Raw genomic sequence first — 12,274 nt, forward strand, 5'->3', positions numbered from 1 at the left:
AATTTGATTCATTCTATCATACAACACAAAGGTTAAGAACAAAATAGACATCTAGTCTCTTACAAGTTTTTTTTTTCCATTTTAGAGCTAGTAAGCTAAGATAAAAACATTATATATAGTTCAATAGGGCTAAGTTTATTGTACTATTCCATATGTACATTGTATAAGACATTAAATTTAATATGCAAATAGTATGCATGGATGGTAGATACTTCATCAAAATATATTTTCGACCATGTGGCAAAAAAATCTCAAAAAGTAATATTATATGACTATTGAATTAAGATACAACAATGTATATAGTTGCAATGAACATTTTAGAATATTTTTCCATACACACATGCTACAATATTCCACATTGATGTGCATGTAGGACATGCATGTTGAGCATACTTAGAAAAACATATTTCAAGAGAAAAAATATTAGATCATGTGGCCTAATATCAATAGACACCACATTGACACCTTTGATAATATAAGTCATACCAATGTTTCAATCAAAGCACTGCAATTGAAATTGAAAAACTCAATGTAGTTGTATGACACAAAACATTTTCTTCTAATATATTTGACCACATGGCAAAATATTGAAGGACACAAAACTTTAGAGAAAACCAATACCAACATTTGGATCAAAGTAATGTAATAGCAATTGATTGAAGCATTCTAGCTATACCATACAAGAAAATATTTCTTCCAACATGATCATGTACTTCATACTTGTATTTTAATACAGAAGCACAAACTTTTTGCAACCAATTTTAGGTACAATATGATGAAAATATTTCTAGAAAAGGACTCTTAAACAATAAACACAAAACTGAGAGAAATAGGCTTGTAAGGCTTGCTTTAGATAGCACCACAAAATGAGAAAATATTTAGGAAATGTTATGTCATGAAACCATCCTCCAAAACACAAGTTCAACCTTACACCATAGTGTTCTCATTGACAAAAGTTAGAGATAGAGAGGTTCAAGCACCTGAAGTAGCCTTCAGCCTCTCTTTCATAATAATATTTGCTATGTCTTGGCTTGATTCATCCACACCCTCCGACGGTAGGTCAAGAGCTAGAGCACCAATGGGAGGAACCTCTTGAGCACTTGTAGGTGGGTTGGCGCTCTCATGGGCTCTCCAACATGCCGCTTCAATCTCTCTTTGCTCTTGACTATTGCACACCACTGCAATAGTCTTCATGTGATGTTCCAATGCGAGCGTTGATGCAACACCACATGAGAATATATCACATACAACCTCATGTGCATCATTGAATGCCTTGATTGTAGCCTTGATGACCTTATTTTTCTTTCTAAATATGGCCTTTGCAATAGTTTGTTCTTCTTCAAGCTCTCCATCCTTTCCTTCTTTGTCAATGGCTTCAATGGATTCATTATCCAAAATGCATGGCTTGTTGGAATTTCCAACATATCGATCTAGATTGATGAAGCTTTTCTCCATGGTCACAAGTGTCAACACAACAAATGAATCCATGGCCCCAAAAGCAAGACTCTTGGCCATTGGTAGGAAGTCAACACTTCCAACTTGCATATGGTACTTGCATGAAAGATTCTCAAGGGCCTCCTCCATAGCTGCCATTTGTTTGCGGTTGAGAAATGACAACAAAATGAATTGTTTAGGCTCACATGTCATTTTTAACAATGTGAAGACCACCTTTCCAAACATGATAGAATCCCATGTCATGCCCCCAACTCCATGTGCCGCTTCTAGGACAACCACACCAATGGTAATAGGATCTTTATACACATTGTATATAAGATCGAATGCCTCAAGGTTGCACCCCACAATATATACTTGCCAAGGTAAGGTAGTAGAAGAATGAAGAGGATCTTGCTTCTTCACAATAAGAAAGTTCACAATGTCTTTTGCACCATTTAGCAATGGTCCTGCATCAGCCCCACGTGTGAGCTTTTTTGACACCCAATCACTGCAAACACCTAAAATCTTTGTGTATACATCGTTGGTGATGTCGTATTCAGCAACAAGATCTTCCCAACTCTTCATCATACTATTGCTAGCATGAGTTGAGGCATTGAAGAGAGAAACTAGCTCCTCATGGAGCACCCTATCTTGCTTGATTTACTTTGCCCTTGTCTCCATGTCAACAACATCCTCTTTGTCCCATTTATTTCTAAGAAAGACGATGTTTCCATCATTAACTTCCTTTTGTAATGTGAGGATGTCCCCATCCTTTAGACCCATAAGGCAACGAAAAGTTGCGGGAGAAGGCTGCCTTCCCTTCTTTGTGGTGGTATCCTCTTGAGATGAAAGCTCCCCCTTTGAGTATCTCTTCATGATGGTAATCCAACCATCAAATATCTCTTGTGTGCTCACTATCATATGACAATCACGTGATGCACACTTTTCTCCAATGTATTCTATAAATCTCTATCAAAAATAAAAATATGAAATGAGAAAGAAAACACCAAATGCATCTTGAATAAGACAAGCTAAGGTTGTACATCATTACCTCCCATGGTACTCTTTGAGGACTACCCTTTGGAAGCCCTTGTTGAGGTTTTGGTGGAGACCCAAATGCTATTCATTGATCCCTTACTTGTTGAAGTTGCTCAAGATAAGGACCATTCTTCATAACATTGTGGGATTCCATATTTGTCATCCTAGAAAGCTCAATGCACATTTCAGCAGGACAGTCCACCAAGATTCTTGCATTCCTTGTGGCATATAGATGTTTGGTTGCTAGGCATCGATGAGTGCTACTTAGGATATAGATCTTTGCCGCATGGATTGAGTGAAGACCTGATATGATCCAATAGGAGTAAGAATGTAGCTTATCCACTTCCACCTCGTCACGATGCATGGGTCGCTTCACATCACTCTCCTCCAAAAAGGGCATGAGGTATGCTACTGTTGCTGGATTCATGGGATTCTTTACAAAAGATGATGTCAACTTTTGCACATAATCCCAACAAAGTGTTCTATAGGCATATAAAGGTGGTGCCTCATAGCATCTACCAACATCAATAGGAAACTGTGTGGTTGAGCCAAATGGAAAGTATTTTTCAAACATGTGAAATCCTGAACCATCCTTTTTACCCTTCTTCTTAACCATGTCTCGAAAGTCAAAGGTTCTTTCAACACCCTTGACTTCAAGTGACACCAAAGGTGTTGCTTGGATTACTTGTGCCTTTGAAGATTGGTTTGTGTTGTCTAGAGGAGTGTTAGGAGGTACACTCACACCAAGAGCCTGTGAGTTTGAAGCTATTGATTGTGCTTGTGCATCTTGAATCTTTGTCCTCTTCTTTGGTCGAACACCATGTTTTGTAGGAAAAAGTAGTTCACTATGCTTGATAGACTCAAATGTAGCTATTATGTCCTGTGTGCCTGATATCTCCTCTGGGAGGCTCCAACCCATTGCTCTCAAAGAGTATACTTCATCCTCTTTTATATGTGTAGATTGAAAAGATAAGGGATCCAGGTTGTATTCAATGTTCTTTCCCTCGATCTTTACTACAATACACGGGATCCCTTCCTTCCCAGCACATCCATCCATCAACCCCTCAATGATCCCAACTTGATCATATGTTGAATCCTCAAGCTTTAAAGCATATAAAAGGACATTGTTTGCCCTTTTTCCTTCTTTGTCATAAACATCCATAAACCAAGGCCACACAAAATCCCCACTAACTCCATCAATGATTTGATTCTCCTTCCTTGCCGAAGTAGATTTCTTTGCCATTGAATAAACCTACATAAGTACAAAAAATAAGATATATTAGAAACAAATCTCAAGTTTTGACCACATGGCCAAAGCTTTACTCAATAGTGTTATGATTACCATATGCATGCATAGGATTTGACCAATGTATGTCCAAATATCATCATAGAAAGGGTTTAAGTTAGAATTTAACCATATGGCAAGATATTGCATAGAAATATTAGGTTTTGACCACATGGCCAAAACTTTATTCAATAGTGTTATGATTATAATATGCATGCATAGGATTTGACCATATGGCAAAAACTTTTCTCTTTCTAGTTTTACTCTGAGAAGGAATCTCTATCTAGCCTTGAGGCTTTTCCATATACAAGTGATCTTGATCCATATACAATTTAAGAACACAAAAAGAACCATCTTTGTAAGCTAGGTGCTCATAGATTTTAGCTATAATTTCATGCAACAATCAAACACAGGTGAGCATGGATTTTATCCATACTCTCATGCCACAATGAAAGGTTTATTTGTAATGCCAATTTTCATGTAGACATGGTCATAGGTTCATCATGGACCTATTATAGTGGAGGTGGCCAATTGATAATTCATATTCATGGGCTTTTGAAGAGATCTCTTCTATAGAATTTGACCATGTGGAAAAAACTTTGCTTTGTTTAGTTTTACTCTTAGAAGACACCTCTACTTTGCCAACTTCCTTGAGGCCTTTCAATATACAAGTGATCTTGTAATTAAGATGATTGAAAAAGATTTTTAGAACAAAAAAAGAACCATCTTAGTAACCTAGGTGTCCATGGATTTTAACCATGATTCCATGCAACAATCAAACATAGGTGCTCGTGGATTTTAGCCATACTATTATGCAACATTGAAAGAATACATGATTTTCTTACTTTTTTTCCATAATTTCAAATTTTGTTTGACATGAAATAGAGAGACAACGTGTTACATGTAACAATTGAGATACAAAGATTTGACCACAAGGCAAAAGCCTATGTGTCCAAAATGTTGAATGTAATAATTATAAGGTAGAATTTGACCATATGAACAAATCTTGTGACAATGGAGAGCACTAATGTTAGAGATCACTAATGGATATACAGAAGTGAGCATGGATTTTATCCATACTCTCATGCCACAATGTTTGGTTTTTTTGTAATACCAAATTTCATGTAGACATCGTCATAGATTCATCGTGGACATATTGTCATGAAAGTGGCCATTTGATAATTTATACTCTATGCGTAGCATGGGTTTTTGAAGGAGATGTCTTCTATAGAATTTGACCATATGGTAAAAACTTTGCTATGTTTGGTTTTACTCTTAGAAGACAGCTCTACTTGGCCAACTTCCTTAAATCCTTTCAATGTACAAGTGATCTTGGATATAAGATGATTTAAAAAAAATTAGAACACAAAAAGAACCATCTTAATAACCTAGGTGTCCATGGATTTTAACCATAATTCCATGTAACAATCAAACATAGGTGCCCATGGATTTTAGCCATATTATTATGTGACATTGAAAGTATGCATGATTTTCTTACTTTCATCCGATTTTAGTCTGATATGCAATAGAGACACAACATGTTACGTGTAATAGTTGAGGTACAAAGATTTGACCACAAGGCAATATCCTATGGCTATTTCAGAAAGAAGCTTTCACATTGACCATGGCTTTTGGCCACACAGTCACTTTTGTTTGAAGCATCATATAACCAGAAGTATATTTTTGTTACCTCTTTTGTAAGCACAAGTATATGTGTGTCTTGAAAAAGTCATTTCATGTGAAATGCATACATATACAGAGAATTATTCTACAATGTCCAATTAGTCTCTATTGTGCTACATGGATAGATCACTATTTTCTGCATAGCGAGTGATTACACATATGTGCAAGTAGTATATAGAAGTACGCTTATACAAGCAAGGTCAACGCAGCATACAAGAAGAATCAGCAAGACATAAGCATTCTCAAGGGACAGGGTCGCATCTTTGCCATAATAAGAGTGTTGAAAAACTGATCAAGGTTAGTTTCATACTTGTTTTCTTATTTCTACATTGTTTGTTTTTTCAAGTAGGCTCTTAGTCAAGAAACATTCTCGATTTTAAGAAAACTGGGTGTAAAGTTAACCATATTTTTATTTTTATGTCATGAATGTACTATATGATCTCATTTATCTTACTAGGCTAATTATGATTAAGAAAGATTAATTATGTAATTAAGTATTATGAACCAAAAAATCAAGAAAACAAAGAACATGCATGAGGCAAAGAGTCTACCTTTAAATGGCTATGGTTACGATGCTTGCTGGCAAAGTTCTGATTAGCGTCAATATTGTGAATGGTTGTTGTTGTTGCGAAGCTTGCTGGCAAAGTCCCTTTTGATTAGCGTCTGATTAGCGTGTGAAGACAGAAACAAGAAGATGAAAAGAAGTAGATATGCAGATGAAACATACATGAAGGGTCAAAATCTTGCTAAAGCATAACTAAATCTTTTGATTAGAGAGCTTAGGTGAGGCGTAATGCAGAGAAAACATCACAGAGAGAGCAAGAACAAAAACCAGGGTCGAAAGTGCGAGCAAGAAGAAGAGTACGTTTTTAGGAGAAGAGAGAAATCGTAGAGAGAGAAGGTAGAAAGAGAGGGCCAAATTCAAATTCTTAGAAAAGGTTCACATCAGTAAAGGATATCTTCTTTAATGAAGCATATATTCTCAAGAATATATCACATTTAATGAAGAACTTTTATAAAAAATGGACGTTTGACAATAAATGAAATTATTTAAAAAATCACTTTTAGGTTCACATCATTAAAGGATATCTTCTTTAATGAAGCATATATTCTCAAGAATATATCACATTTAATGAGAATGTTTATAAAAAATGGACGTTTGACAATAAATGGAATTATCTTTAAAAAATCACTTTTATCAAAGTTCGTAGTAAGAATTAAGCAATCGATTTTTTTTCATATCACACATAGGTCTTACCGTGGGGCCGGGGACTACCGGCAGTCCCCGGACCCCGCCGCCGCTGGGGGCGTTGCCTCCCGTCCCCCACCAGGGGGCGTTGCCCCCAGACCCCCACCGGGGGGCGCTGCCCCCCGGACCCCCGGCTGGGGGCGTTGCCCCCGGATCCCGCCGTTGGGGGCGTTGCCCCCCCGCCCCCCCGTCCCCCCGTCCCCCACCGGGGGGCGTTGCCCCCCGAACCCCGCCGCTGACTTTCGACATATGTAGAGTTAGGAACTATTGAGACCCTGGTCTCTGTTGTGTTTTCCATGTTACTGTCTAGACTCATCGAGTCGTCGGTGCTTGTGTTGTCTTCTGGTCTAGGTCCTTGCATTGAAGATGAGCTACAATCAGAGGCTCCTGTTCTCAAGGCTACAAAGCTAGACAGAAAGCTTGATATTCCATTGTTTGATGCATTGTCATCAGGTCCCACTTCGGATCCTAAGACTCTATCAGACCTAAGGTGCATGAGACACTTCAGACAAGTTCAGGTAGGGTACAAGGCACTGACACAGGGTAAGTAATTATTTCTCTAGCATTGGGCAACTTGGTAAAGCAGTGTGCTACTATAAGATATGACAGCACACTTGCAAGAGTGGTTACTTCTGTCACTTTTGAGTTCAGAATGATGATACTGAGAGAAACACTAGGCAATTTCAAGGTTTACTAGAGCCAGAGCCGTGGATAAAGCAACGCACTGCTATAATACTAGACTTGATTAAGTGCTTTCTAGCAAGTTTCAGATGTTCACAATTTTTTACAAGTTTTCTTCACTTTTGACAGCAACATGGTGTACTTGGTACAACAGCGCGCTGCTATAGCTATAGCAGCAGCAGCTGAATTTTGAACAATTTTGGAGTTGCTGGGTATTTTTCAAAGTTTAAACCGTTACTTGAGTAATTTTCACAGCATTTCTAGACAATTCCTAAAGCAACGCGCTGCTATAAGAGTTATGATTTTTTAGATTTTCTCAGGGTTTTGACAGATTTTAAATAATTTTAAATTTTTATGAATTTTTAGTAAAATTGGTGTCGGCTCCAGTGCTTAAATTTGAAGCCCGTTTTGGGCTTCAATGGCTGTGCAGGGCTTCAAATGAAGCCCTACAATATTCTAAAGGCTTCAACCATGAAGCCCAATTTTTCATGCAAGGCTTCAAATTGAAGCCCTCCTAAATCACCAAGGCTTCAAAAAAATATAGTATATAAATTATAATATATATACTATATAGTATATATATATAATAGAGTGCAAATATATATCTTTACATATATATATATATATATATATATAGTATTATAGTATTATAGTATATATAGTATTATAGTATATATATTATAGTGTTATAGTTTAGATATCTTATAAAATTTTTATATAAACTATTCAATCTTATCTTCATGAATACGTGGCCCCCTAGGCTCTCTCTCTCTCTCGCTTAGGTTTCATTTTCACACTCTCCTCGCTCCTTCCATCGCTCTCCTCGCTCCTTCCATCGCACCGTGCGGCGTGGATTCTTGGCAGCTCGCCGGCGAGGGGATGCCTTGTAGTTGTATAGGTGAAGCTCTGGACGTCAGTCAAGGATGAAGCTTTAAAGCAGGTCTATCTACACGGCAGGTATGTAGAATTCTGTGCTTCTCTTTCATGTAATGAATTTGTTGCTTGCTTTTGTAATTTTGTGTCTGCAATCGTCCTGTAGAAAATCAAAGCACAGCTCTGCAGACTGCCGCACAGCGTTGCATTGCAAGTTGCAACTACTGAGAAGTTGATTCAGGCCATTAGCGTGTTTCTTAGCCAGTTCGTGAGAGGGCGCAGGCCTAGAAAGGAAGAAAATGGGTGGGGAGGATTCAGTATGGGGTGGTTGAGGGGCCAGGGCCCAGGGGGTTGGATGAAGCCATGAGTAAGAAGAGGCGAAGCAAATAGGGGTGGACCGTGGGGTGCGCAAAGAGAAGGGATTGGGGTTACGGGTAGCAGAGGAGGGTGGGCCAGGGGTGGAGTCTGGAGATGTGATGCGATGGAGAGGGAGGGCGGTGAGGCTAGGGGGAGGCATGTTCTCACTGCAGAGGGTGTAGCCTGTAGGGTGCAGGGGTATGCAAGGGGGTGCGCAGAGAAAGGTGGCAAGATGCGCAGAGAAAGGCGGTGTGGGGGGTGCGCAGAGAAAGGAAAGGTGGCGAAGATTGGGGTAGGGTAGGGTAAGGTAGGGTTTTTTTGGTATATGCTTTTTAATTTTTTCGGAAAGGACCGTCTAAATTTCTAATTCTTTCTTTCTTCTTTGAATAATCAGCCCGGACCTGCCCTTTGATTTGTTCTGGGAGCCTGGGAGGAATGCACACATGCATTTATTCAGATAGCTAGTGTCACCATACACATCAAGGGAGAACATTTGATTGGGCATGTAAGTCATCTATAACCATATATTGCATATTGAAATGTATGTTTATTATAAGTTATTAAACTTTGCTTACTTCAAATTAAATTTCATATTAAAGAGCATATACTAAATAAGCTTTCTTAATATTGGTGTAGTACAATAATGAATCAACCTACATTATTCCAAGTTCTAGGCTTACCTCGTGCTCCACCGAAAGTTCAAGCTCAACCTAAACTACCCCCTAAAGCTAAGGCTAAAGCATGTTCTTCTACCCCAGGGAGGGAATGGGAGTATGAAGTATTTGGGACACCTAGTTGTAGTGATGATAATGCGGGCAATGAAGAGATTGAGGATAGAGAGGATGAGCTGCATGATGATGTGGAAATGTTTGGATTGAATGAAACCTCACCTCCATCGATAGAGTTGAACAAGGGAGACTCCTCAACCAAGAAGCAATGTATTCGTAAGTATAGAGTAGAATGGGAAGGTACCTACAAATTTTTGAAACTCATTGTAGATGGAGACATAGAGCGTATGAAATGCATATGGTGTGAAAAGTATAGAGCAAAGGGACCTTGGGGTAGGGGAAAGGGTTGCAAAATCATTCAGCTTGGTGCTATCCATAAGCATCACCTTTCTAAGGAGCATGGCTTTTCACGCTCGAGATGGTGTAATGAAAACAATGTTAAGATGCCTAAGCATATTAATGTGATGAAAGGTAAGTCCAAAAATCGGGTTATAACATGCATGAAATTGGCTTATTTTATTGCAAAACAAGATTTGGCAATCATGAAGTTTGAAGCATTATGTGAACTTGCCCATGATTTGGAAGTGAACAATATGCCACCCAAAAAGTTGTTTGGTACTTACACCAACACTATGGCAGGTAAAGAGTTCATTTTCTCTATCTCTCAATATCTACATGATTTTCATTTGCGTGAGCTCTTGTCTAGCCCCTTTTATGCTCTCACTGTTGATGAGACTACAGATAGGGGACTAGAGAAACATTTGATTATCTATGTTGCATTTTTGGGAAATGAAGGGATGGGAATATGTAAAGTTGAGTTTATGAGACTTCTTTTGGTTGAGGATGGATGTGCACAAACAAAATTTGATGTAATCATAAAGGCACTTTCTCATGCTGGACTTGATTTGCAACGCTTAGTAGGCATATCTACTGATGGTGATAGCTCAATGCTTGGATGCCGTGATGGTCTTGTTGCTAAGCTTGCAGGAATTGTACCACATATTCTCAGCGTGCATTGTGTTGCACATAGAGAGGCATTGGCGGTTCTTGATGCTTGTAAATGCTTTCCATGCTTGTCATATATTGATAAAATTGCAAATAAAATCTACTCTTGGATTAGTGCCTCTAGTGTGAGGCATAAGAAGTTTCAAAAACTTCTTCATGAAATGAACATTCATGTGCTAGAGGTTTTGCAAATTCATGAGGTACGATGGCTTGCTAGAGGTGCAGTGATGAAACGATTGACAAAGTTGATTCCTGCTATCTTGAGCTTTTGGAAGGAAGGTGCTAAGGCTTGGTATGATAAGTTGCGAGTCTACAAAGTTTTATTTTGGATTCATATGCTTGCTGATGTATTGTTGGATTTGGATGCTCTTAATAGAGAGTTTCAGAAAGAAACAATAGACATCTCTTCTTTAACCACCTACATTGAGGAGACAATATCCTCTCTCCAAACAAAGTTTTTGGGTACAGATTTTGGCAAAGACACAAAGCATGTAAAAGGGTTCATGGAAAGAACTCGAAATGGTGTGTTATGTCACACAAATCAGGAAGGAAAAGAATATGTGCATATGCTCTTGTATCATTGTATGCCTGGGAAAGATAAGGATGGTTATGCATTGGATGTGGCAGATGGCACTAAGGATGCATGTATTGTCATGGCAAAAGAATTTGTGCAAAAGTTGATTGATTGCATTAATGATAGGTTTCCAGACATGTATTTTTTCAATGCGACTAAATTATTTAGTCCTGTGTATTATCCTCATAATGAAAAGACTAGAGGGGAGATGACTTCTCTCTGGTTGTCAAGATTGTTAACAAAACTTGGAGACAATGTAGTAAATGCAGAGGGATGCAAAAAGGAGCTTTCAAAGTTTGTGAGCAGGATGTATATTGGATGTGGTGGAATGCCTTTCAAGGATGCATGGCAAGTGTTTTCATGTACATCACAATGTGATGCCTTTCCTAACATGGTGCGATTATGGCAAGCAATTTTAGTGCTTCCCATTTCATCAGTGGCTTGTGAAAGGGGCTTTTCCAAGCAAAACCTTATCAAGAGCAATAGACGTCAATGCTTGAAAGTTGAAACATTGGAAGCACTCATGAGAGTGTCATTACTTGGACCGCCAGATTCCACTTGCATTGAGTGGGAGGAAGTGTATAAAATATGGGAGCTTGTGAAAGCTAGAAGAACATGCCAAGTTTGATGCAACTAAGTAGAACTTAATTTCTAATTTTGTGAATTCATTAAGAAGAGGATAGATCTTTCCTCTTGTATTTTTTGAGCTTTCATATTCATCATAAATTATGAATGGTTTCATTTTCTATGTTTCTAAGATTAAATCATTCATGAAATGCTCTTTGTTTATTTTTCCTATAGCATAAGCATCTAATGTATAGTTTGTGAAGTCATTAAGAAGATGATATATCTTTTCTCTTATATTTGTGGAGCTTTCAGATTTCATCATAAATTATGAACCATTTAATTTTCTAAGGATTCTAAGATTGAATCATTGATGAAAAAGCTCTTTTTCTCCTTTTCCTATAGTACAAGCATCTAATGCTTATGGATGTGATCATATGTTACATCTCTTTCAAGTTTCTAGTATATGTGTGTGTGTGCAATGTGCATGCATGTGTGTGTGTGTGTGTGTGTGTGTGAGAGAGAGAGAGAGAGAGAGAGATTTTACATATCTTTCTAGCATGTTTAGTGTAAGAGTACATGCATGCACGTGTAGTGTGTGTGTGTGTGTGTGTGAGAGAGAGAGAGAGAGAGAGAGAGAGAGAGAGATTTTACATATCTTTCTAGCATGTTTAGTGTAAGAGAACATGTATGCATCTGTTGTGTGTGTGTGTGTGTGTGAGAGAGAGAGAGAGAGAGAGAGAGAGAGAGATTATGAATCCCAAAATTTTGTATAAGGTTGCAATTTGAAGCCCATTTGTGGA

The 12,274-nt window shown here is 38.2% G+C and overlaps 2 protein-coding genes across 2 annotated transcripts; one reads left to right on the forward strand and one right to left on the reverse strand.

Annotated features, from left to right (window-relative positions):
• Positions 1-972: 972 nt before the first annotated feature.
• Positions 973-1,726, reverse strand: LOC147602722 (uncharacterized). Its single transcript, XM_086797604.1, has one exon. It carries the CDS (start codon positions 1,696-1,698, stop codon positions 973-975), a length of 726 nt encoding a protein of 241 aa, XP_086653730.1. The 5' UTR covers positions 1,699-1,726.
• Positions 1,727-7,771: 6,045 nt separating this feature from the next.
• On the forward strand, positions 7,772-11,535 carry LOC147602723 (uncharacterized). The gene is made up of 3 exons (XM_086797605.1): positions 7,772-8,327; positions 8,995-9,105; positions 9,237-11,535. Exon 3 carries the CDS (start codon positions 9,244-9,246, stop codon positions 11,533-11,535), a length of 2,292 nt encoding a protein of 763 aa, XP_086653731.1. The 5' UTR covers positions 7,772-8,327; positions 8,995-9,105; positions 9,237-9,243.
• Positions 11,536-12,274: the final 739 nt, after the last annotated feature.

The sequence above is a fragment of the Cibotium barometz genome, chromosome 66 (assembly GCF_041138505.1).
Source record: "Cibotium barometz isolate CiBa-2024 chromosome 66, ASM4113850v1, whole genome shotgun sequence".
NCBI lineage: Eukaryota > Viridiplantae > Streptophyta > Polypodiopsida > Cyatheales > Cibotiaceae > Cibotium > Cibotium barometz.

What these genes read in the sequence shown, in the direction of transcription:
- LOC147602722 (XM_086797604.1), bottom strand. Translation starts at nt 1,698, where the DNA reads ATGACATGGGATTCTATCATGTTTGGAAAGGTGGTCTTCACATTGTTA.
- LOC147602723 (XM_086797605.1), top strand. Translation starts at nt 9,244, where the DNA reads ATGAATCAACCTACATTATTCCAAGTTCTAGGCTTACCTCGTGCTCCA.